Raw genomic sequence first — 27,379 nt, 5'->3', positions numbered from 1 at the left:
AATCAAGACGTGTAGCTCTCCCGAGACACACATATAAGGACCAATTACAGACAGTATCTCACTTTCTAGGGGTCCTACCAGTCTTCTATTGGCTCAGACACACCGCCAGTCAACCACAGAGACCCAGAGAGAAGATCAGCCATCTCCCACTTTTTTGTTTTCGCCTAGAATGTTTTAGGTAAGACGTATAATGATAGGAGGTGTTCATGTACCGTGACTAAGACAAGTCATGTTTATTCATGTAGCCCTTTAACACAGTTACGGTCTCCACAGACTTCACGAGCGCACATTCAGATGAGATCTGACAACCCGAAGCTTCCCACAACCCTCTGAAAAGCCAATCTTGAGGAAAGACTCAAAACCACACAGGCTCAATGGCTGGGAGTGCAATCATTCTCAGAAAGGCAAACCCCCCAAAAAACGTATATCAATAATAACTACTTGGTTTAAGTGGTTAAAAAAAAAGATTTTTTTAAGCTCCATGCAAGCAGACACGAGACACTTGAACGTAGGCTACAATAGCTGATGAAATTAAATCGCTGTGTTTCCGCGCGGCGGTCTGGTTGTGAATGAGGCCGTCGGCATTCCAGCGGCGTAGCGCTTTGGCCGTCACGCTCCCTGCTTCTACATGTGGGCTGAGCCCGCTGTGGACGGCCGCGGCTCTAGTGCCAGAGGAGACGCCGGTCCACAAACAGCCGTCATCAAAGCAAACGGACGAATAATACAACGTTTCTGCGCGTCTGCGGTCTGATCACCTCCAGCCCTCGAGCTATACGGTGCATGCCAATACATAAACACGTCTTGATATGCCTCCCCCCCACCATGTCCATTCGAGATGTACGATTATCAAATTAAACGCTCAATAAATGTTTGCTGCTATTTTTTTTAAGAATAAATTATTATGTTTTAACTCTGATTGCGATGGCATTTTCAATTATTGTTCTTGTGGATTACTTCTAAGAGATGGGTAGGCCTATATCAAGTTCATCATCTTAAGTCAGCTTGTTATTGTCATTTGCATTTCATTTAAGATTGCAGTTTGAGATTTATTGTTTAATTTGCACACTCCATGTTTCATTAGGTCTTACTTTCATTGTGCGAGTGTGTGTGTTTCGACAACAGATCTCATTGCAGAACAGTACAAATATGATCATTATATGAGTATGTTGGGTTATTGGTATTGGACGATTATGATCTTGAGCACAGATATCCATATGACAAAAGGGGAAAAAGTAAATGATCAACTTTCAATTAGAGGGTTTCATTCAAAAAAAAAGGCAAGCTATAATTGCATCAATACATGAGGATTGTAATTCAGTTTAAAGTTAATGCTAATTCTAACTCAAACTAGTGTTGATTTTAAAGTCACATTTGTGTGTGCATGTGTGAGTGCATGTGTGTGTGCGCATGTGCATTGTGCAAATGTGTGTGTGTGTGTGTGTGTGTGTGTGTGTGTGTGTGTGTGTGTGTGTGTGTGTGTGTGTGTGTGTGTGTGTGTGTGTGTGTGTGTGTGTGCGTGCGTGCGTGCGTGCGTGCGTGCGTGCGTGTGTGTGTGTGTGTGTGTGTGTGCGTATGTGAGTGTGTGTGTGTGTGTGTGTGTGTGTGTGTGTGTGTGTGTGTGTGTGTGTGTGTGTGTGTGTCTGTGCGTGCATGTTGATGATGTATGCACATGATAAACATGGATGCATATTAATAATACAATTGGGTGTGAAAATGTACACACATAGTACAACTGCATTAAACATACCAAAACCTTCAGTTTGGATCCAACATTTCCATGATGAAGATACCATGCTCTTTGGGGCAAGAAATTGTCTTCTTGGCACGAATGAGCAATTCTAAAATCCATGCACAGGTACTTTGCATATACCAAAAATGATGTTAGGAAATACACTTTCAGGCATTTAGAAGAATTTAAATTCTGCGACACAGCATAATTAAAAGGTTAGAATGGTCATGGGTTCAGCGCTGCCAAAACCATTAATTTGGTATTATTATTCCTTGCGGTGATTTCATATTAGGTCGTAATAAACGAGCTTGATGAACGATTCCACCGCTGCCCGAGTCATCGGGCCATGGTGTAAATTAGGCAGACAGAAGCTCTCGCGAGATGTTTTCAACGTGTACGTGTGGTGCCCATCTCGTGTGTGTTTGAGCTCATCCCGTGATAGTGTATGACTTATGGACCCACCGCACTGTCTGAGTGTCTGAGGGGGGGGGTTTGTTCAATTTAAAATAATGGTATTTCTGACACCCAAGTGGTGGTTAGAGAGAACTATCGAGTTAGAGTATGCATGCTCGTAATGAGGATGAAACGATGAAGATGATGGTGGGGGGGATGGAGTGATCACATGAGATGCTGCCGAAAAGTGTGTCGTATATAATCAGTTTGGTCAGAAATAAACTCCGCCTGAATTCAACTTCTGAACTGTTTTTATTGAGGGCCTACGATGATGTTGTGTTTATAAAAACAGTACACCTAAAGGCATGCTTATTTGATTAAAATATTCTTCTTTCTTTAATACTTCTTCTTAATATTTTATTCTTATATATCATTATTATTATGGTGTATTTCTTAAATGAGCAGAAGTACCATCATTGGGCCACTACAATTCACATTTTAACACTATCCATTAACCACTCTTTAACACCATATTACAAAAGACAAGGAGGTCATGGGTGTGTGTGTGTGTGTGTGTGTGTGTGTGTGTGTGTGTGTGTGTGTGTGTGTGTGTGTGTGTGCGTGCGTGCGTGCGTGCGTGCGTGCGTGCGTGCGTGCGTGCGTGCGTGTGTGCGTGTGTGTGTGTGTGTGTGTGTGCGTGTGTGTGTGTGTGTGTGTGTGTGTGTGTGTGTGTGTGTGTGTGTGTGTGTGTGTGTGTAGCCATGACCTTTGTTCAATGGTCATCATTTCCATGATATGTTTTGAAAGCACATAGGCCGCCTACTGTTTAATGTCTGGCCTGATCGTGTGCCTATAATTGCAATAGCTGGCCAAACCTGGCCTTTTGGCTCCCCCTACTGGTATTGTTATGTAAAGACATGTAAAGGGTATCTTACACTGCGCATGACGGTAGAAAATGTCTGATGGGGGTTGGATATATATATGGATATATAGGGGAATACTGACATCTCTCGGCCATAAATAAAAACTGTTTTTTTTTATATAGCTTAATACAAACTCAGTTCAATCCTTCTACTGTCAATCTCTGTGATTGTTTGTTTAACGTCTCCTTTTGTAAATACAGTTAGACACGTATTGCATGGTTCAAATCCTAATCTGAACAGGAGCCTGGATGTGTGTTAGATTTGGAAGAGGATGACCACCACCTCTCATTTTTTGTTACAAATACAGCTTTTTATAGGAACACAGCAAAGGGATATTCTCATTGTACTTCCATGTACTGAGAGTCTCCTTTTCAATTATCTCCCTCTTTCTGCTTCTTATTTGGTGTAATTAATCATGAATAACTTATTAATGAAAGTAAAATGAAAAGCACAGCTAACATTGAGTTATTTATTATTAATAAAGTAGTTGTTATAATAATAATAATAATTATAATAATAATAATAATAATAATAATAATAATGCTGTGCATGCCTAGATTGTATAATCGAATAAAAATAATTACATTAACCTACATCTTAATTGTGAGTTTACAATCCTGTATTCCAATTATTTAAATCTTATATTATTGTTTTATAATTTATTTCCACATGTGCCAGCATCTATCCTCGTTGATATGACCTTTAACCTGAGCCTATAAAATATTAAATAAAGAAACGAATGATAAAGACATGAGCATGATGGTACAACAAAACATAAACAGGATATTGTTTGAACATTTTATTGTTGGGAGGATAACCCCTTGACATGAATCATCTCGTTTTCGAGGGGGTCATTTAGTATTTATTCCTGAATGTCTCTCAGTATAAATACTGTTATTCTTCGCCTTATTTAACAATCGACGGCTCGTTATGAACATATTGACATCTGTTAAACACACTAACGCAGGGGGGAAACCTTTCACTGCTGTTTCCCTGGTAACAAGCAAAACCTTGCCTTCCTCGAGCCTCCAGGCATTCTCTTGGAACATACCATGTCCCGTTATAGGGGTGATACGTGGCTTCTGTTTACTGACGCGCCTTCGTCGAGCCCTAAATGTGAAACTTCGACACCAGTCAAGCTTACAAATGTCCGCACAACGTTTTATATTCCCCGCATCGACGTCCAGCCTCATATTTTAATCGCTACACTTGTGTACATTGAATACCGTACACGCAGACACCCCTGGTCGGCTCCAACTGGCGGCCGTACAGTAAGCTGTCAGAAGCTTGTTGCTTAAATCTGTGCAGTGCCACAAAGTACGAACTGAGTTCGTCCGCCCGGGCCCCGCTTCTCCTCCGCCGTCTGACGCGCTAATGTGACTGCGGTCGACGTGTTGAGAAAACAGTTCCCGGCTGAAATGGACCGCTGATCCGTGCCCGTCCACCCACCCACTTGACGTCTCGTTTCCCCCCCAGACTCCATGGTGCTGCCGGGCCGTGTGTCGGTGTCCTCCTGGCCGGTGCGTGACTGCTGTAGCCCGGGGAGCGGTTCCTCTTCTCCACGGTGGTGGTGGTGATGATGATGAGGTAAGCAGTTGTGCTGCCCCGGTGCTGCTAGCATGCTCTGTCCGCCACCTAGCCAGACGAGGTTATGTGCGATGGGATGTGCCGATGACAGTGTATTTCCATAGCTTTTTCCAACAGCCATTAATTCTGCCCTCACGACTGATGGCTGTCCTCCACGACATGTCACCCTGGAGCTAATTCTGCTAACCGGACCTCTCCCGAGGCGAGCCCCGGACGAGGCGCTGGGGCTACATGCTATGTGGTGTCACTGTGCAGGATCATGGTCCGTTTTAGAGCTAGCTTTCGCGTTTCTGGACGTTTTAAAAAAAGGCCTGCTGGTCCGATTTTGTGTTGTCATGGCTGTTGGGAAACGCAGCGCTGGCCTCGGCTGGAGGGAGTTAGACATGATGTTAGACACGATGTTAGACACGATGCATGGGCTGGTTCTGCTGCGGTCACAAGTTCGGTTTGTTCTGCACACTGCTGGTCTGATAATGAGTTATCTGTTTTAAAAAGGCCAGGCCTCATGTGGACACGGCTCAACTAAGTAAACACATATTCTGGAACCGAACTGAAAAACGACGATTATAATAGATAAATAAATGTCGACAGAAAATTGACCTAGAAAAAAATCAATTACACAAATGTGTCATCCGTGCAGGAACATATGTAGGGCATGCAAGAACGTTCATGACTGGGTTGTGAAAGTGGTCCAATAGTTTTATCTAATTGTAAAAGGACTACGTTTTTATTTGTACAAATATACTCTGTGCCAATTAGAAAACAGGCATCTCAAACATCAGCTTTAATGTTCACCACATCATTCTAATTCCTCTGCCACCTTTTTTTTTTTTTAATCAAGGTCTGAGTCTAGAATATTTCAATGTTACTAATGTAGGTCTGCTCTATAAGGGATACACACTTAAACATTACCTGATAATCCCAACTACACCTGGCATAATTCCTTATCTCTTTTAAAATAGTGACCAGCAAGCAGAAAGTTGGATTTCATATGAAATCTCCAACGGATAACGAAAACTGAGCCAAACTGGCCATCAGACAGAGACTTGGAGTCTGTTGAATTCTGATGTCAATTCAGTTAACAGCTTAATGGGAAATTTAATTTGGTGGAACCCAAAAAGTGAAACGTAACTGATATGCCCCCTAAGTAGGTTTACAGATCATATTACTTACTTTCAGATTCTTGTTGGTATGTATGGAGGCTAATTATATATTCGCTCAAACCAACACATTTGTTCAAATCGAGGTGCGATCATAAAGTATGATTGTAACGTTAATGTTCCACGTTTCACTAAGCCTTTACTCAAAGACCTTACATGTTAAGGTTCAGTTAGGACAGGCTGCTGAAAGACTGTCAGTGTGGAATGGTCTCCCAGATTTGCAAAGTGTCTGCCTCTGATTTCCTATTGGCCAGCTCCAGACATGGGAGGGCCTTAAGGGAGGCGGGCAGACAGGCAGGAAGGGGTCGGCTGGAAATGTTTCTGCCTATGGTTTCTGCTAGACAGTTGAGCAGACGCTACTTTTCCTTTACGGTCCGTGGAACTAAGCCGTAGTGTGGGCACTGGGAATAAGGTAAATATACTCTTGTTTGGATCATCGGCTCACGGTGAAGGGACTGGTTAACTATCCATAACACGGTGGCTAAGATTCCAGAGGAACGTGCAGCATTTTGAGTGGGTAGTTTCCCTTGCTCCGTTTCCTGACTTGTGCCCAAAGGAATTTGCTTTATAATGCTTTTAAATACCATGCCTTAAAAGCTAAGAGGAGGTTATGGCTCTGGATGTATGCTGTCGGGAGAGCAGGAGCAGGGTTCGAGTTGCTGAAGATCCTAAGTTAAAGAGTTCCCCTTTTGTATGAACGCTTTCATTTTGGAGAAGTGAACTCTTTTTTTTTCTTTCTGCTTGCTCGGCGACTTCCTGTGTGTTCCAATACTAAGTGTGTGTGTCCTGTGCCCAGGTCACCCGAGTCCATACTCGTAGCAGTGATTCCCTTGTTTGGTAGGCCTGGGCTATATAGACTCGGTAGATACTGGTCGGCTAACCATTAAGCAGGGAGTGAGCTTGTGGAGTGAACATGTGTGATTGACACAATCTTTCTATTTCATACGTTATTCACTTGATAGCACACATTAGAGCCCTTGACTGTACATGTGTATAGGGTGGTTTCTTGTGTTGTCTGACATCTTTCAATACAAACATGGTGGTTCTGTTTGAATATTTAATACATTCTTATTCTTCAACAATGGGTTTATACAATGTATTCTCCCATATCTGTGCCATGTTGAGATTCAATCCGAATGAGAAGCATGTCACGAGTGTATTCCTCTGCCGTGGCACAGTAAAGGTGACCCAGTTAAATTGAGTCCATCAGAGATGTTCCAGAGCGAAATGTAGGCTAATCAACTACCCAATCAAACCCTGTATGGTGGCGGTGGAGTCGGCGTGGCCATTTTACAGCCATGAAGAGACTGTTTTCTGATGAAAAGCAGCCAATGGGACCATAGGCGTATTTCGATTTGCTTTGGAACAAACAACGGCGTAATTTCGGAATCTCAACCACACACTTTTTGTAGCATTGGGCTTATTGTGCAACGCTTCCCTTCCGAAACTCTTTACAATAAACGGATCATCTGTTGCCTGATTGGCTCTTTGATGACATTGTTCTTTGCTTCCTGTTATACCCAGACCCTCTGCTGTAGCCGCTACCAGCCCTGAGCCCCTTATCTGGCCCACAGAGGAGTGTTACACATAGGCCTGTCTAGATGTCGCTAGGCCCGCATGGCAGCCAATGTGGGTCCGGCTCTATTTAGGATGTACTGCTTTACCTGATCTCTGTGTAACCTATCAATCCATAGACAGAAGATGTAGAGGGGAAGAAAATATGAGTAGCAGACCTCAGGTCATCCTGAGCTGACAGAACCCCATGGTACTGTTAAAGTTGTGTTGAAGTGTGAAACACCTTAAACACATGAAAGAAGGCTGTGACTATTACGATGTACTAAATGTAGTACACACTAGTTTTGCATGACGCATTGTCCTTCTAGCATGTACTGTATACATCATGGAAGTATGGTAATTATGGAGAACTAACAATCATGTTTCTATCTTTCTTTTTCAGATCATCAACAGGAAGTGCCTTTGACAAGACCTCTCCTACTTGAAGCCGTACCGTGTAGAACACCTGTACCCCCTTTAAGGCTTCCTGCTCTGACGTACCTCACCTGCAAACCACCCGCGTCTGATTCACCTTGCTCGTCCGCAACGGCCAATAGACTCACAGATTTGCGCATTAGGGTTTTTTGAGGAGAGGGAGGAAACTCTTACAACGAACGGGTGTCTGCAGATGTTGCCATGAAGTCTTCTTGCCTGTTCTTTGACCGGGCCATGTAGAGGACTTCACACTTGAATGTATCGTAGAACAAGCTACCTTGGGTTTTCCTTGTATGGCTGTTAACTTTTCCACATTCTGTGTTTTTTTTGCCTTTACACTCGATCGGCTAATGGAGGACAACTCATTTTGTTTCAATTTCTTTTCTTTTTAACAATGAGGGACATCTCCGTGTAGGTAGATCGTTTTATTTCTCAGTACGTGTGACGTCAGGTTTTAACGCCTCCAAAAAGACCCCGATATCTGGCCATGGCTTTGAATATGTCCTCGATAAGAGACACAAAATGGCTAACTCTGGAAGTGTGCCGGCAGTTCCAGAGAGGAACTTGTTCACGTAGTGACGAGGAATGCAAATTTGCACATCCACCAAAGAGCTGCCAAGTGGAAAATGGGAGAGTTATTGCCTGCTTTGACTCTCTGAAGGTAAGGGATTTTCCTCACTATTTCTGTACTCATGTGAAATGAACAAAGCATAACACTAACCAACCAATCATTTATCAACTATAAGAGTTATATCATTTTATTTTTGTAATTATTATTATGGATTATTCAAGTCGTTTTTTGGTTGGTAAAAGCCGCATTAGGTTTGAAATGCAGCACTTGCTCAGTCGAGTTACGTCACATTTATTCCATTAGTTCAACAGCTTTTTTGACAAACGGCCACAGCTGTTCCTCAATGCAGCATCTCCCTACCTAGCATAGCAACATAGCATCACCCTCTAATTTGCATTTTGACTCGCCATCATTTAGACACATTTAGTGTAAAAACATCCTCCTGAATCAGACATCTTGATCAAACCTCAGCGTCGGATCTGCTCGGAGTGTAACTTACGGACCACAGCGCAGAGGCTTGTGCAGTGGACGTGGGCCCCTGGCTCTCCCCATGGAGAAGTGAGTCCGCCCAGCCTGATACCTGATTATCAGACACACCATGGGTCTGGGCCAGTGTCACACGGTTGCCACCACTTCTTCCCCAGCACAGGGCTGTTATTGACTCACTCTTCCCCATGGGTCCATGTCCACAACACAGACCTCTCATGTGTTTTCCTGTACAATGTGACCAGAGTCATGCCTCTGAGTGTGTGTGCTCTCCTCTCAGGGGGAAGGGGTGAGCTTTTAAACAGCTGTGCTAAGCGTATTCCTCACTTGTCTATTCTGTGCTCATTTAGGTACAAGTGTGAGCCTGATTTGCTTATTGGCTTTGTCATTTTGCTTTTAAAATAATGCATGGTGGGCACCCACCACCGCCCGTGACAAACAAGATTAAAATGCTCACAAGCCTAAACCCACGCCACGGATGGTGAAATTCACACTGCATCGCCAAGAACGTTATGTCACCCGTACTCCGGTAATGCGATGCCGTCGCTCAACTCATCACAGCCAAATATGAATTGCAGTGTTCAATCTGTAGCTTATTTGTAGAGGGAAAAGGTTGAGAATAACAACAACTATATTGGGCCTCGATTCACAGGGCAGCAATGAAAGAGATTGGATGGCAAATCTGCATTTGCTGCAGTCATGTGATGCTGTCACAGCTCTCTCCCCCGATGAATAGCTTGTTGTCTGAGAGGGCATTTCGAATGTGGCTGTCTCTCTCTGGCCCCGTTCAGAGTGCTGTCAGCCCGTCTCCTTCCCCTATGCGTGGCAAACGCCATCGCTAGACCTTCACGTCCCTCCCAGGGCCTTCTCATCTCCCGACAGAAAGCCTGGGCGGGGGTGCAATATCCGTTTCAGCTTTGTGTTTTGGATATTGGTTTGCCAAAAAACGATTTATTCTCTTTGTTGTTGGTGTTCCTGTCATGTTATTCTCCTCGCTCCTGGGCCTGGTACCTGCCATACCCAGCTCACGGAGGAAGTAAGAGAGACGGTAATTGCTCTGCGATAGATCCGGGTTAGCGCTACAATTCTTGAGCCACTCTCTCTGCCTCGACAGACCTTGATGATCAATGCTTGAGCCTCACGTAACTACAATGATGCACACACATCTCAGATAGGGCCCACATATCGTCACATCTGTATGCCTAGCGCTCACTCCCACTAGCACACACACACACACACACACACACACACACACACACACACACACACACACACACACACACACACACACACACACACACACACACACACACACACACACCAAGAAACCGCAGTGTTTGTGTTTGGCTGCATACCGGGAGTCCATTGGCTCATCCCGGTCGGCCTGTAAACAGCTAGCAGCGGTGGGTGGACTGGCCAGGAGGCGGGGGCTTCACTGATTCACCAATTACCGACAACATTCTTCCCCGGGCCTGATTCGGGGCACATGGTTCTGCATGGTAACTGGTATCTTGTGACCAGCACACATGATGCCCGCTGAGTGCCCTCTCCTCCTAACCACAGTGGAAATCTTATTTTATTATTTTGAACCTCCACATGAAAATGCCACTGCTGTGTCATGTCTAAAGACGAATCTGGTATGATTTTAATCGGCTGTGTAATTATGTAGTACTACTGTGATTATCTACTGTACAGTGTACTTACTATTATATCTGATGGGCTCTTCTCTTTCAGCCCCTTTTATTGTGACCCACACTTGCAGTGCTGAAGCCTAGTGACTGCTTTTCTTAGAATATCTGCATACACTGCAAGATCTCTGGCTCAGCATAGGCTCCTGAGGTGCACACAGAACAGCTTCCTCCACTGCTCTCCTGCTGTAGCATCCCTATTTATCAGACATACCTGCAGGCCTGTGTATCTAAATAAAACCTAAATAAACCTCCAATCCCAGGTGATTTGTGTGGGTATGTTGATAGAAAATTCTCATGAATTTTAATGATTGTTGACTGTCAACCCGTGTGTGTGAAACATTGTCACCATTTTTTTTAACGAGTTGTATGTTTAAACTGTTAAAACCAGCTATGGCAACATGAAAGCATTAAGCTTGAAAGAATAAGGAGCAGTGTTTCCACCATTATTGCTGGTGGATTTGCGTCAATAAGAATAAAACAGTTCATATTCATGAGGGAGCCACGCACCTAATCAGGAGAAGCTGTTTTACTTTAAAATTTTGTTGCATTGCGTCACATGGATTCGGGAACACGTTAATACATCATTGACTCAAACATGTTTGCAAAAGCTGACATTATTGAGAAACCAGTATTAATTCACCACCCCACCCTATTAGTTTACCACTCCCTTTTTCTTGTCAGGCCAAAACTAGCTGGCACAAGTACGAATCGGGGATGAACAGAGTGAGTATTGAGCGCTGAGCAGACCTGAAAGGCCTTGGAACAGAGGATATTTGCTGATCAATGAAAATCCCTTTTAACCGGCATGCAGAAACCTCAGGACTGGGACATGTATGAATGTTGGACTTTGTGCCCCAGATGCCCCAGCCTGTGCAGAATTCAGATAAAGGATCCGGCTTCTGATTCGTCTGGACGAGCACACACATTCATCTGGCTTGTTTCTCTAGTATGTTACTGCCCAACCAAAGCAGACCACTGCATTCCGGTATTGCCGAATGCTAAATCCTCTGCTGATGTTTGGAAGCATCCATTAGAATGTATTACAGAGCTATTTATAGGCCTACTTTATTTAGATGCAGCCCTGGAATCTTATTAGACTAAAGTATCTTATGGAGCCTCATGTTAGCCAATAATCCATTATTCTTGTGATGGGGGATGCAATGATTGGTCGTTATGATGGTGCAGTCCCGCTGGAAGCATGCGTTGTGTACTTACAATAGTGTGCGCTGAGTTATGTTGACATAACCAAACAAGCTCATATAAACACGCATACATATACAAAGAGTGGTAGTTTAGGTTATACAATTCAAATCACTGTTGGTTCAACTGGTGGTGACCTTTACAGTGAGGCCTGGCAGACTGGCAAAGCAACAATCCCTGACCACAAAAACCGATACATGACAAATTTACGACTAGCCGTATTTCCAGCCAACTAAAGATGCCTTGGCTTTCTCTGCAATGCACATAATGAGAAGAGAATAAGGGGTACACTGAGCAAATGGAAAATAAAAGGTATCATGGAAAATATGACCCCTTTCCCATACTCCTCTCGGGGCTTAGAGATGGGTTTTGGCTGAGGAGTCTTGGGTTGTATGAAATTAAATGAGGGATTTGTGTAAAACTCTGCAAAATACCCCAAATTATTCTTGAGTAAAGGAGTATGAAAATGAAAAACACAAGCAGCCTGGTTATTTCCCTAACGAGGCTTACAGTGATCCTGTGTTCGTGGGCGTTCTTTACATTGCATCGTTGTCTTCATCGGGGAAACCGATGAGCACATGATGAATTTGACTCTGTGAAAAAAAACAAAAAACACATTTAAATCCATGCGCCTTTAGTGACATCCTTTTGTTTGTGAACAAGGCCAAACTGTGTGAGTAAACAGCTGCTCCAGCGTCTCTGACTGAGGCCTGACTGGAGGGCTTTGTGTCATTAAAGGCGGAATAGTGTCCTATTTATGAGGAAAAGTAAATTACCCAGCGTCGGGAGTTAAACAGAATGACATAATTGTTCCAAAGGGAACACTAAAATTAGGGGGACTAAATGCACACATGGGAAATGCATGATGGGTACGTTGCCATGCCAGCGAGGGACGGGAGCGCACGTGGAGGCGGGCTCGTGGAGCTCATTAGATATTACTTAACCCTAACCCTAACCCTAACCTCATCAGAGATAGTATTAGATGGGCTGTTTGTCACTGCTATGTGTCAGATGTGGGAGTTTGTGTGGACGATGACTGGTTTAAGCAGCCTCACCTGGCCGAGTCTGACTCGGTCTTAAACCAGCCATCATCATCCACACACATTCTTAATGTTATTGACTGTCTTCCAAGAGACTGATTCACTATAGCGTTACGTCTGAAGAAGAGATCAGTAACACAGCTAGAGTTTTCCTGTAGGGTTTCTAGACCTTGCAGTGCAGTGTAGTGTATCCCCATACCTGCATCTCACGCAGGCAAAATGAAGAACCGTCTTAGTATGTAATGTCACACGAACTCTGGCAGGAAGTAGATTGACATACATCCCCAGGAGGGGGGGGGTTATTATTAGTTAGAAATTAGTTCTTGCCTGACCGTATCAAAGGATTTGCTTATTTGCATATTTAGGACAGAGGGGGCTTATCTATGATTAGTCTTGTTCGGTCGCTTGATGGACAGGAGTGACAACAATCGGCTTATTGCCAAGTGTGATGAGGGGATAAATAGCTTGTTAATATCCAGGCTAGCAGGGCTGGTGCGCCAGCGCAACGGAGGTGTCTTAATATCTGTTGAAGCAACACTAACCGCCTGGTGGTGAGAAGTTACAAATATGGAGCGGGAACTGTTAACCCAAAATGATGATGACATGTTTCAGCTTGAACTCAATTAGTAATAAACTGCACCCTGTCCTCTTTGTGTTGTGTGTGTGTGTGTGTGTGTGTGTGTGTGTGTGTGTGTGTGTGTGTGTGTGTGTGTGTGTGTGTGTGTGTGTGTGTGTGTGTGTGTGTGTGTGTGTGTGTGTGTGTGTGTGTGTGTGTGAGGTAGAGAGGGCTAACTACCTATAGCAAGTATGTGTTTCCCCATGCTTCACAACTTAAAAAAAGCTAGCCGTAGGCAATATATAATGATCTGAGCTATTTATTAAAGTTCTATTCATCAGTAAAAAATATATAAAACACTAGCAATACTAAATTGATATTCACAGTGGCAACAAAAGCACCCTACTTCTGCTGAAGACACAATGCTAGCGTTCCTTTTCATCCTTTCCATCTCTTACCATCTCCCCCCCCCCCCCCCCCCATTGTCGTCTCCTAGGGTCGCTGCTTAAGAGAAAACTGCAAGTATCTCCATCCACCGTCGCACTTAAAAACACAGCTGGAGATCAACGGCCGCAACAACCTGATCCAGCAGAAGACTGCGGCGGCCATGTTGGCCCAGCAGATGCAGTTCATGATCCCAGGAACCAGCATGCAGGCCATGGTAAGAGCAGTTCCCCACCCGCCACGCCATAGACCAACAACCAGGTGGAGGAGGTAAAGGCTCTAGGCCAGATGACTCATACTGCGGGGGAGGACTTTTACCTCCTGAACCTGATAGCTCCACCTATGACAAAAAACATGAATCGCTTGTTTTGATAATCAACTTTATTGAACCTTTTATTTATCCAGTTGAGTCCCATTGAGGTTGTGCACCTCTTTAACAGGAGAGCCCTTATTGCAACGTGAGCCTGACCGACGCTTACACTCCGCCCTGCCTCCCTCCACAGCCCACGTTCTCCATGGCCCAGGGGCTGGGTCCGAGCCCCGGCCTGAGCTACAGCCCCTACCTGACGCCCATGAACCACGGCATGGGCCTGATGTCCACCGAGATGCTCCCCAGCAACCAGATGATGGTGTCGGGGAGCCCCACGGTCGCGGTCCAGAACCAGAACGCCTCCCCCTCCCCCTCACAGAAGCAGCGCTCAGACAAGTTAGAGGTACTGTCTGGCCCGGCGGGGACGATGATGATCTTGTCTAGATTATGATCTAGATTCTGCGGCCGCTGTAAAATTTGGTTGTGTCTAGATGAAAAGGACGTATCTGTTGACACTGCACGCTCCCAACCGTCACTTCCTGTTTACATGCCTGCTTGGTCGGTCGCATGCACCCAGAGGTTTCGGATGTGTACCATGTGGAGTGTGTGTGGTCGGTTTAATGGCGCGTTTCCACCGGCGGGTGCGGTTCGGTTTGGTATGAATAGGTGCAGCACGGTTCGCGTTTCCACCGCCAAAAGTAGGCGGGGCCCGGACTTGGCCGTGACGAGCAAAAGTTTGCCGTCCTTCTTGGACGTCCTACATTGTTGCTCTTTGTTTATTGTGTCGCGTTCTTCTTTTTTCCTTGGATTTATTAGCAGGCTACACTGCGTTGGGGTGCTTTGAGGTCACGATGAGGTCACAATGCGGTCACGATGGCCATCGCCATCCGGCTTAAACCCCGCCCCACCATAAGGGTACTGTCAGCGGTGGAAACGCGAGCCGTAACTGAGCTGGGCCAAACCGCACCTTCACTACTGGACCGAGGCATGCTGATTAGACTCTGGGGCTGGGTGAGGCTGCACACCTGTGGTGCGTCTGCTAATCAGGGTACAGAGGCTAAACGCAGGGCTGTCGCCCATATGACTGCTGCCTAGTCTTACTGCGTTCAACACAACTCAGAACTCTTGTTAGAGCTCTTTCAGAGCTCTAACAAAAAGTGTTTATCATTAAAAATTCGCTCTGAATATAGCGATAGCAATCATCAACAGCAACATCAACATCATTTTATGGATTAAATTAGCTATTTTATGGATTAAATTAAATTGATCTCCTATGTTATTAATTTGTCTCCATCCAAAAGAAGCATAGATTGCTGCTGCATATATATATTTTTTTGTAATTGGCAAAGAACCACAATATGCCGAACTTCATTTGGCAAAACACGGCCTCCAAAGTATACTGCCTCGCTGGATGAGCAAGGCAGAAGCCAGCTGCCCTCCGTTTGGGACACAGCTCCGGGCTGCGGTTGAACGGTCTTTTAGCTGAGGAAGGTTCCTAACCAAGTGAAATGACCTGGGGCTACCTAAGTGGCAGCCATGATAGGAGCTGTTTGAATTCCCTAAATGCCAAGGAAAGGTTTTTCAATGCTTCCTTTCTTATCTCCTTTAGCGTAGGGTACACTGTACAATCCTCTATGAAAGGAGATCATTTCGTCCTACCTTCCTTGCGCGGTATCAATTAAAGCGATTCGGCACCATTTTGCCGTTCAACGATCAACGATTATTTTCATACAATCATACTAATTAGGGTTCATGTCGATAACTGAGTGGACAGGAGGATGAGCCTGAGCAACCATTCATAATGTGACAACCATTTTGTTTCACTTTTGTGACTGGTTCCTTTTTGGCTGTTTCTTTTCATTTAGATTCCAACCTTGATAAGGAAGTTGTCCATGTTTACACAGCCTGCAGCAAATGATGCAGTAATAACGCACGGGGCAAAGTATGTAAGAGGCCTTTTTAGTTGCATTCTCTAAACCTCGCATTCTCTGAATTTGTTTAACCGCAGCAGACCCACGTCCGTAACATCCGTCGTCGCATAATGATGCAGCCTAGTGTCGTTGCAGTCGGATTCTGATGTGTCTTCCAAAGCCCTTCTGAATTGTCCTTCACATCTTTCCTTTACCTCATGCCATTTTCGATCAAGGTCAAGGAAGAGTGGTTAATGGCCCAGCCATCAGCACATGCACTAGAGCTCTGACATGCATGCAACACCCACTCTGTCTTTAGCATGGTGAATTCTTGTTATCTAGCTAACAACTGGTTGTACAACATCTACCTGTGCATCGGAGGAGCCCAGCAAAGCCATTAAGGTGGTGTGTGGCTCACTGCTCTCTGAGAATGGGCGGAGCCGTGTCTACAATGGGGTACCAGTTTGAACTGCTTCGGATAATGCCACGATGGATAATGCTCATGTCTACCAAATGCAAAGTCTACGAGTCGTAAAATCGTAAGAAAAGTATGCACAGCGCGGCGACATTCCAGGTGAATCATATACGACGCCCTCTTGCTTTGTATTGGTTGAAGACCGGTGATGTCTGAGCTAGCCACGTGACTGACTCGACAATGCTTCCGCGAGAAACTCTTCGGATCTAGATTGTATGTAGCGTACACCAGTGTCTATATCTCTGGTACAACAGCGGCCGCTTGTTTAGACAAAGAAAACCCCTCGCTCTGCGTCTCGATCCCACAACCGTTTGCAAATCCCCTTTTTGACGTAAACAAGGCGTGTAAACGGGGCTGTTTTCTACTGACTCCCTGTCCACGGCGCCGCACCCCGCCTTAATGCCATGTGACCTCTGCCCCTCATGCCCAAGTGTGCCCTCTGTGCCCCCCCACCCCCCGCCCCCCCCTCCCAGGTGTGCCGAGAGTTCCAGCGGGGGAACTGTGCGCGGGGCGAGACGGACTGCCGCTTCGCCCACCCGGGCGACAGCCCCATGATCGACACCAGCGACAACACGGTCACCGTGTGCATGGACTACATCAAGAGCCGCTGCTCCCGGGAGAAGTGCAAGTATTTCCACCCTCCTGCACACTTACAGGCCAAAATCAAGTCTGGCCAGCAGCAGGTCAACCAGGCGGCGGTGGTGGCACAGGCGGCGGCGGTGGCGGCCATGGTAAGACGGGACACACTCACCTGTACCTGTACACGCTGCTCAGACCAGACTGTAGGCCTGTCCTAGGTGGAGCTTTGGCAGTAAATGTCTCCCTGGTGCTTGCTAACGGACCACGGTGTCGTGTTCGTCCCCCTGACGTCCTCATAGAATGTGGAGCACTGCTGTAGTATCTATCGCTATTAACATGGCTTGATAACGTACCTGTTGTGCTGTAACCCTCGACTAATTACCCTTAGCTCGGTCACCAGTCATGACCTATAATAACAGCAACAAACATAACAACATAAGAGTATACATCATTTCTTTCACTGATATTAAAGGCCTCGGCGCTACCAGGTTGATTTATGAACCGATCCTTAATTAATACTGTGATCATATGGGCTGGGTTGCTGGTCCGATACCCGGTAATTAAATAACGAGCCCCACCCCGTAGTTAACTGAAAAATAGCTCTGAAAGCAGGTTCATGCCCGCGTTGAACCAGCTGGTCGCTTCTCCCTATTCGACAGGTACCAGGCTGGTAAGGGTAATCATTTAGTGCTCGTTTGAAATGTCCCAAGCGTAATTATTCCACAGGCCCCGTTAATCATGATACATTTACCTTTTCCCATTGCACCCATGCTCTCTGAAAGCTATACTCTAGCTAGCTTGTTATCCATCGGCAACAAGCTGTTTTCACCCAGAAGACGTAACTTTCATAGACGCCTCGCATGTCCATGGACTGCATTAATAGCCACCATTTTACGTCGTTGTTATATCCCACTACTCCATTCGTACCCTTGGCTTTGTTTTTAATCCCTCATTTACATTGTCTCACCCTTTTTATTTATTGTTTTGCATGATCCCCAGCCTATAATAACAAGTGATCGCTTCTCTGTCTAATAATAATAATATAATAACCCATAATAACTATATTACACACCATAGTCGTAGGGTATGGACCGATTGGCCACTGTAACAGAGCTCCACATTCTGTGCTTTGGGATCAGGGATAAGTACACCTCCCTGGTCGGTTAGCCTGTTCATCAGCTAGCTCCCTTATTAAAACCAAGCTGTTGATGTCAAATAACATGCTTACCTTACAATATTACCACTGTGTTACAATATGACCTCTTCCTAAAAATACATTTTGACAATGCATATATCACTGATGTTATTTCTGTCTTAGCATTGCTGTAGAAGAGCTAGTTATTTTTGTATTATGATTAACAACAACTGATCAACTAATGTTAATGCCATTCAATGATAGCACCGATCAGCCTGACTTTAACATAGCCTACCCTCTGTAGTCCTAGCATTGTTCTGAAGTAGTGATGAGTAGCCAGCCCAGACTGTTCCTAGATCAGCCGTTAGACTGTAGTGACCGCCGTGAATCGGCCACGTTACTGTGCATGCATATTTACGTGGTACACCACAATCAGATTTGTTTTGTTTTGTTTTTTTTCCTTCTCACCTATCCTCCACAATGCAATGCTGTCCCCCATGATGCACCTCTGCTTGCTGTTACCTGTATGTTAATACGCTTGACTCCCATTGGCCCACTGCCATCATGTGCTCGCTGCCTGCTATTAAGACTCAGTCGACTGCCAAAGCAATGAAGCGACCCCTCGAGGCAACGTTAGACCTGGTACTTTGACCTTTTGCTTTGCATGTAGCTACGATTATACTGTGATAACGTATGATTTGGTTACGTTGGGTGAACCCCCTTCCTAGAACTCATCTATTTGTGTATTTGTGCATAATATCATGATCACCTTAGGCCTATTATTTACTGCCTATGATTTGATTACGTTTAAATGTACTTGGTTAAAGTGTTGTAATTGTTGTTTTTGTTACTCCTTGAATACGGTCACCCATTGCTATCCTTAGTGTATAGTCGTGTTACCTTAAACCTTAATCTCTTATCACACGGGGACCCGTGTGTAGTGTGTAACGATAGCATGCATGCAGCTCTGCTAGTGACGCAGACCAGCGCGCCACGGCCCACTGAGTGCCTCTGTGTGTCTCTCGCCAGGCCTTCCCCCACAGCATGCTGCACACCCTACCAAAGAGACAAGCTCTGGAGAAGAGCAACGGTGCCAGCCACCTCCTCAACCCCAGCTTCTTGCACTATCAGCAGGCCCTGGCCAACGCGCACCTCCAACAGCCCACCTACTTCCCCACAGGTGAGGCTAGCCGCTCACGGAGCTCTCTGTAAGCCTGCGCTTCACGGTGTAGCACCGTGAATAACAAGGGCTTGTTGTTGAGTGTGATAGGTAGCAGGATTTCCCCGGCAATAACTGTTGGCTTATCAGGATGTCAGTGGTCCTTTTTTATAAAAGGGGGCATGTGTTTTCAATCCTCTGTTAAAACGGTGTCCGGCACTGGGGTTTACCTCGTAGGGAGACATGAGCCGTGAAATCCACACGTAAAGCCCTCTCTGTCAACACAGAATTCCTGCTGCTTCAAGTCATCAACAACACTAAATAAACTGGCCCTGCCTCTGACCCCTCACCCCTGCGTTCACTTGTAGAGGCTGCAGCCAGTGATTCTGCAGCGCTGTATCCCAGCATGCCAGTTCCTTTTTGTATTGACATACTGCACCCCTCACCCCTCTTCAAATACACTGTTGCGCTTCAGTACTGTGGACTATTGCTCAGTCTGCGTTTTGATTTTAACTGGAGAAACTTGACACACTCTCACTTTGTATGCCAGTATTGTGTGTTCACCATGCTTGAACGATGCGTCCAGACCTAACCTGTGTTCTCATCACGTCATCTCACAGGGTCTGTGTTTTGCATGGCTCCTGCTACCAGTGTTGGTAGGTCCCCTGCACTTTTGTCTCCTCTCTGTTCTAACATGTCTGGAAGTGAGTGTTAGAGTCGCATGTGTGGATCGCTCCTTCTGTTGATTTAAAAATGTCAATGTATTCTTGTTTTGCCTTTCGAGCCTAGCAGTGTACACAAGGGGTGTGTTTCAATGGGTAATAGGGAATGACTGAGAGAGGTGTAGATTTAATATGAAAACCCGATACATGTGTATGTTGTAGAACATCAAAAGTTTGAACCACTTTTATTCTGAGGCCTTCATATGCATAAAAAAAAAAACATATTTAGACATTCTGAATGTGATGACCATTCGAGTCTGGAGGAAAAATCAGTTCTTCAAAAAAAAAGTGACGACACTAAATAATATAAAAAATCGGAATATCCAAGACCTTATAGCTACTGTATCAGCTAGATGTGTAGATGTGGTTAGCTGGTCCCAAACCGCTGTGAAGTTTAGCCGTTCTATCGTCTGTGGTGTGTAGTCATCTCTATAGGCTACTCTCCTCTACGCCCCCACGCCTTTATGCCCTGTGGCTTCGCTGTGTGTGTGTGTGTGTGTGTGTGTGTGCGCGCGCGCCCCCCTATGTGTTTGTATGAGTGTGCATACGTATCTGTGTGCGTGCGTGTGTGTGTGTGTGTGTGTGTGTGTGTGTATGTGCGATCGCATGCCATCTGCTGGTTCCGACTGGAAGCGACTAGTCTGCCGCTATAACGCCGCTCTGTGTTTCGTAAGCGTGGGACGTTGAGAGCGCCGTCTCTATGGTTACCGTAACGCTGCCCCTCCCTCTCCATTGCTTCCATGGTCCCCCTCCCCCGACAGTCCCCATGATGTACAGTGCTGCTCCCGCTACTGTCTCTGCAGCCAACGCTCCCGCCTCCAGCCCCTACGCAGCAACAGCATCGGCCAATCAGGTTTGCTCTTTTTTTTTTTTTTTTTTAAGCTTCCTCTCCATGAATCCTTGGACTCTAAATAAGTGCTCTTCATTAAGTCAGAGAGGAGGGTGGGGGGTACTTCAGACCTCCTCCTCCTCCTTTCAAATTTGTATTCAATATTTTTGTGTGGTTGTTTTGTGGCCGGCAGCACTTATTTACAGATCTATCATCTGCATAGAGTCGTTGTGTTTTGCAATCCTTTTTTTGTTTTGTTTGGGTGCATGGTTTCTGCTTTTTCTTTGTTTATACGTTACTGTTCTTTATTCAACATGGAGTCAGGACTCTACTTCGGTTAGGAGTAGGAAGTGTGCGTCTGTCACTAGTGTTAGATGTATGTTGGGCCATGTATCACATTTCTGACACCTTATTATATAGATTATATTTGGATTTCTCTTTCATACCACTAATATATCACTATATCTCTTTGTTTACCACTACATGTTTCTTGTTTATAATATTGTGTGTTGATCGTTTAAGATATTAATGTATGAGTGCACTGACTGTTATGCTGCACCTCACTTACCGCTAAATCACCACGGTAACGAGGGATCGAACCAGGATGAACCAGGATAAGAAGCTGCAATATAGAATACCAACAATAATAATAAACTCTTAAAATATGTATTCATTTAATCATCAAATGATAGAAATGGAGCAGGGGTGACAGCTCAGGGAGAATAGCCTGTGATAAACTCACAACCCGCAAACAACACACAACACACAACACTGCAGCCGGCCCCAACTCGCTCCCTGCCTACAACTCCCACAATGCCCCCTGTTGGCTGCCGCTCCCCTCTCATGCCACAGAGACAGAGAAGCGCCAGCACCCCGCGCCTGCTCCCCGCCAATCACGCGTGGGCGGGAGAACCGGGCGTGCCTCCAAACGACAACAATGTGAGGCGATGCGCGGTGTAACCACAACACAAAACAACACCCATGAGGGTTCCCATGGCGATGCGTCGCCGCGGCACCGGGCAGAGCCCACAGAGAGGCAGCTGTGCACCGTAGTGCGAGAGCACACTCCGCACACACGCCTGCATTCAGACGCACAACAGACACACAACAACAAATCAGGGCCTCTAGCCGGGCAGCAGTTGACTAGTTTAGACAGTTTAGACATACACGCACACACACACACCTACACACGCAAACACAACACACACACGCAGTAGTGACCACGCTGTGACCCCTCAGCCCGGGAGAGACTCAGGCCAATCCCCGAACAGGCTCAGTGTGACTCCTCGCTGTCAGACCCAGACGGGCTAAGCAGCAGAACCAGACAGTGGTTCTGAGTGTCTCTGGCCCGCAGTGACCACGGGTCACAGACCGGTCAGCAGCAGATCTGGGACCAGCGGTCAGGCAGATCTGGGACCAGTAGTCAGGCAGATCTGGGACCAGCAGTCAGGCAGATCTGGGACCAGTGGTCAGGCAGATCTGGGACCAACGGTCAGGCAGATCTGGGACCAGCAGTCAGGCAGATCTGGGACCAGTGGTCAGCAGATCTGGGACCAGTAGTCAGGCAGATCTGGGACCAGTGGTTAGGCGGATTGTAGACAATAACAAATTACATTCATAACAACAACTGTTGCGAAGGAAAATAACATTTTCTGTAGGTTGAGATTAGCCTCTACCTGCTCTGACCCTAACCCCTATAGAACACAACAATAACAACAAAGAGGCCTTCACCTCTGACCCTAACCCCTATAGAACACAACAATAACAATAACAACAAAGAGGACTTCACCCTAATACTAGTGAGACAAACTGTGATTCTTCTCGTGTTTGATAAAAGCCTCTCCTGTGTGACGTGATGTATAGTGCGCACTGCCCACTCCACCAACCCTTCAAAATGACCTAATTTACCAAAAAACATAACATCACATTTGTAAAGATCATTAGTTATTAATTAATCTGTAAAGAAAACAGCCCTTCCTCTGTACAGCCTCTCGTGACAGAAAATAGAAACCGGATACGTAGACGTTAACAGCATTACTCTGATGACCTGGTGACCTCTTCATGTGTGACATCATGATCATATCGGCATGGTAACGTGATCGCACAGAGTGTTCCGCCCCATCGAGTGACGTGTGTTTACCCTCCAACAGATCATCCTCAAGTAACGCGCTGGGGGGAGAGCGAGTGCCAAGCAGCCCTGGAGCCCCTCTGTAAATACCATGAGCATCCCTCACACACACCACAGGCTGCACGCTGACACCTGGTGACCACGACGACCGCTCCGACGACCTCCCCGACGACCGCCCCGACGACCGCCCCCGACGACCACCCCTGACAACCATGCCTGTATGAGGAACAGCTAAACCCACGCGGTAAAGCCACGGTGTAGGGTGTGTATCACATACCCGTACTAATGGAATAACCATATTGATATTTCTCTTGTTTTTTTTTATATATTTTAGTGTCAAATGCAAAAAAAAAACTAAAAAGGTGTCTCATGCTTACAACAGTTTATTTCTGACTGACCTGTCCACTAGGATGTTTTGGGTTTGGTGCACACACACAAAAAAAAGGTGAAATTGTTAGTGAAAAGTTGAAACATAATTCAGATTGTTGTCCCCAGAGTGTAAAGCCTACATCGCTCTTGAACATTTTCCTCATGGCTTTTTATCCCCATGAATGCCCCCCCCCCTCGAGGCAAGCCCACATTCTGTTCTTCTTCTAACGCGCTGCTCGCACAACAACAGCATCAGTGCACCACCTGCTGGCGTGCCTTGGCCTTGCATACGTGTCTGTTCAGAGGCAGAATAGATACCTGTCGAACTATTTAATCCGCTTCCCAGCAATAAGACATGGCAGTAAAGTTAAGAGTCAATTCAAACCATATACTAAGCAACACGCGTGGCATTAGCCCTAGATTGTGTCGCCGCATAGACCGATAGACGGACCGTTTCCCGACGTATGGGCGTGGTCGGCGAACCCTTAATGTAATCACAAGTGGTATTGAGATTTAGTTGAAGTAGACCTACGTTCATGTTTGGCTGGCTAGTGTGCTTTTACTCGCTACGTAACTGAGTTGATTGTTCCTTTAGTTTTTCCTTTGAATGTTAGAAGTGCCTAAAAGAAACGTGTATGTATAAACAAAGAAGAGTTTAGAAAACGACGAGAGCATCACTAACAGTGCTATTCCTTTAATCACCGCTCACAAGCTGAGGCACAACCAGAACGACATTAATGTAAGGCTTACTTGGTGTGTTAGGACGCTCTGTTAAGCCCCTTAGATTTTGTGGTTTTTACTGTATTGCGATAATTTAGTTGCTACTATCAAGTCTCAGACTTATATAATGCACACATATACCACCGTTTATTTGTCAAATAGAAGTATAGAAAATTGGCCATCCTTCTCACATTATGCAATTTAAGGTTCCTAGATGTCAAGTGTATATGGGGAGTGGTCGGCCTCGCTAATCATGGTCTGGTTGATTAGAGTTTAAAAGAACACAACGAAACACGCTTTATTACTCTTTAGTATGTATCCATTTTATGGCTTTGTTTTATTTTCTCTTGTGTGTGTTTTACCTTTGCTATTTATTTCCTCCACGATGTATTTGCCTGGTGACCGAAATTAGTTCCATTTAAAAAAAATAAACATCCCAAGAGGTTGTGTGCTAGGACTGAGTGTAGAACCTTAAAGAGCCAGTGAACCCAAAACCCCAAACCGTGTGGACGTGTGGAGCTATGTCTGTCTGTGCATGCGGTTTACTGCGGAGAGAAAGTTAAACTTCTCGGACACACATAGTGTAATGTGTGTAGATGGTGAAGCTCCGTCTGAGCAGCGATGTATTAAGTGTCTGCATCCTAGTGAGGGTGAGGCTTCCCAGACACTTGTAGTATATTGCTACGGTGTGCGGCGGATTAAATATACAACATCGCTCATTATAAAGTATAAAAGTATAGTATAAAAAAAAGTCTGCGTGAGTCGTAACCATGGGGATAACACGCCCCCCTCTTTCATAAAACTCTCAGCCCAAAACCTGTTTTATAAAATCTCCCTTGTGTTCGAATCCCATCTGAAACGGCTCACTGGCTCTCTAAACACATCATCATAAACAGATTTGGTTCTCGGTGGTTCGAAGGCAGTGCTCTTTACAGACTCCTTTCCACCTGTTTTTATTTGTCCTTCCAGTTGTGTTCTAAAGTGAATGTAAGTTATTACATGGACCTCCGCTGCAGGGGCCTCTAGGGCCCTCCAGGGGCCCTGTCCTGTTACGTTGGCCTGCGGGAAGCCGATTTGTTCAGGGATGCAATGTTAAAACAATGGCGAGAGAGAGGCTCATTCTAGGCGCTGCCTTGTCTAGCCTACACAGGACAACACACCTCGTATGAGCCAGGCCATAATTATATAGCTTTTATTATATATATGTATGAAAATTGTATTATATAGGTCACATTTTATAAAATAAAAATGAGAAAAAAAATGCATTATAACGTGGTATACTATAACTATAACTGCTACATTTGTTGGAAAGATACAATGTTGAAAACTGTATTTTTGTAGATGACCTATTTAGATTTGTTTTTTGGTTTCTTTACATCGAGTTTGATTTTCTCATTTAATGTCAAATTTAACCTGTACATTTTTTCAACTTATAGGTTTTGGTATATTAATTATTGTTTAATGAATCGTTTTGTCAGCGTATTATAGGCTTGCAAAGAAAAAAAAAACACATTTCATCAATATAATTGAAATCCACACACAACGTGTCCACAAATTGGTTTGCGCTTCGGTTGCTGTTTAAGAATTGCACTTTGTTCCTACAATTTGTTATTTTGTTTTTTTTCAAATTGCTAATTTGTTTTTAATGTTTTTATGTGTTTGGACAATTTTTACCTAATTTATTTCAACTGGATGTTCATTTTACTTTTAGGCAGATTGCTTGAATGTCATACAGCTAGATGTGCACGCGAGTCATTTCAGAGTTGAAATCACCCTTAAGTCATCCAAGAGGTATGGACACGACACACAGAATGTTTGCTCTTTTACAAACCAGATAGAAACATTATTTTCAAGCACTTTCTGAGCAGTTGGAGAACTGACTAGACAAGTTCTTCATGAACTCTGCCTTACCGCTGACCCGACACGTGTTGCGTTCATAGACTTGTTTTTTCTAGCATGGTAAAGTAAAATAAGAAACTTAACACACATATAGTCTGTAAAATCATCACAAGAGTATTCAGTTTGAGGACAAAATGGGGGTAAAATATACAAAAGAGACTCTTACTGATCTTGCTGGGCCGGGGAGGAAATGGCGAGAGATGGATTGTTCTGAAAGTCTGTAAACTCTTTTGGATGACGATGTTGTGCCAGTACCCCGTGGTTCCATCTGTCTTCTATAGACTGGGCCTTAGTATAATGTTTTACTTTTGAATTGGTTTATGTGACTCTTAAATATTTGTGTATAATTATGTTTTTATGTTTGTGAATAGTTTTGTTCAAGTAAATCAAAAACTGTGTAAAACCTAATCTTAAAAATTATAATAAAATTAAGTACTATGCTTTAAACCGTGTGTGTGTGTGTGTCTGTCTGTCTACTGTACTTCCATTATTGCACCACATGCAATGCACTTTTCCCCAGTGGTCATAATTCTGTTGTTTATTTTTAGACCCAGATTTATCTATTAAAGTGTAAGGTTTTGGGTTCACTGGCCCTTTAAACCAACCGCCCTGGGGTTGTTGCATAGCCTAAGAGCCTGGTGTAAAATGGCACCTCCATTTCAGCCATAAAATATACAAAGTGACCTCATCAGATAGGCTTATACCAATGGATTGATCTTCCTGTGTTCAGTAACACATCTTGTTGGATACCCTATGTCATTGTTATCGCCACCCCGTCCATGTTGAAAAGGCTAAGCGACTGTACACACAGCTCTCTAACGTTGGACAGCGGCTGGCTGCAGCGTTACCATAGTAACATCATCCGGTGCTCTTTGCTCCTCATGGAGACACATCCTCGAGCTGCCACGCTGATTGGATGAGCGTGCCTTGGATGTCACCGGGGCAAACCGAATGATAGCGAGTTTAACACATGAACGGAAATGACCGCGTCATCTTACTGGCTGCCTGTTTCTGACAGCCGCGCAATCCCGGGTGAGGTCTGAAGCGAGGGGATGCTGCCATTGGGCGACGGATGCATCTTTCTCCAGGAGGGGGAGGGCCCCAGATCTCCACCGCGGTACGGGAGCCGAGCGGGGAGCGGGTGGTTTACGCAGCAGCGCTGGGTCTCCGCCCGAGAGAGTAAGGCGGCGGGGGTTGTGTTGGTCAACGAAGACGGAGCCAAGACGTGCGAGAGATGGTGAAAAAGAAACAAAGAGACGCAAGTTTTTGCACTAAGCGTCGATTACGCACAGACTCGTTGACCTCCCGGCAGGCTGCTTGCAAGCTTCGATTTCGCTCCCGCAACCCATTCTAGGGTGAAACCGTTTTTTTTTTG

At 45.1% G+C, this 27,379-nt stretch overlaps 1 protein-coding gene across 5 annotated transcripts; it reads left to right on the top strand.

The window, feature by feature from the left end:
- The first annotated feature begins 4,333 nt into the window (after positions 1-4,333).
- mbnl2 (muscleblind-like splicing regulator 2) lies at positions 4,334-26,451 on the top strand. 5 transcript variants are annotated; one of them, XM_084478340.1, is made up of 10 exons: positions 4,337-4,632; positions 7,750-8,442; positions 13,822-13,986; positions 14,273-14,482; positions 16,938-17,195; positions 18,767-18,820; positions 19,208-19,358; positions 19,958-19,993; positions 20,821-20,912; positions 23,039-26,451. In XM_084478340.1, the coding sequence occupies exons 2-10, from the start codon at positions 8,269-8,271 to the stop codon at positions 23,051-23,053; spliced, it is 1,155 nt and encodes a 384-aa protein (XP_084334466.1). In that variant the 5' UTR covers positions 4,337-4,632; positions 7,750-8,268; the 3' UTR covers positions 23,054-26,451. The 5 variants fall into 5 exon arrangements, with proteins under 5 accessions (XP_084334468.1, XP_084334469.1, XP_084334466.1 ...); XM_084478341.1 differs by lacking the exon at positions 4,337-4,632 and adding an exon at positions 6,101-6,204; XM_084478342.1 differs by lacking the exon at positions 20,821-20,912 and having other exon boundaries at positions 4,334-4,632.
- The last annotated feature ends 928 nt before the right edge of the window (positions 26,452-27,379 follow it).

The sequence above is a fragment of the Micromesistius poutassou genome (genome assembly GCF_964030765.1).
Source record: "Micromesistius poutassou genome assembly, chromosome: 14".
Taxonomy (NCBI): domain Eukaryota; kingdom Metazoa; phylum Chordata; class Actinopteri; order Gadiformes; family Gadidae; genus Micromesistius; species Micromesistius poutassou.
The sequence above is the reverse complement of the archived record's forward strand: the minus strand, read 5'-3'. Positions and strand labels throughout refer to the sequence as shown.

Coding starts and splice junctions, on each gene's coding strand:
- mbnl2 (XM_084478342.1), top strand. CDS start 8,269: ATGGCTTTGAATATGTCCTCGATAAGAGACACAAAATGGCTAACTCTG. Junction 8,443..13,821: donor CCTGCTTTGACTCTCTGAAG/GTAAGGGATTTT, acceptor GTCGTCTCCTAG/GGTCGCTGCTTAAGAGAAAA. Junction 19,359..19,957: donor GCCCACCTACTTCCCCACAG/GTGAGGCTAGCC, acceptor GTCATCTCACAG/GGTCTGTGTTTTGCATGGCT.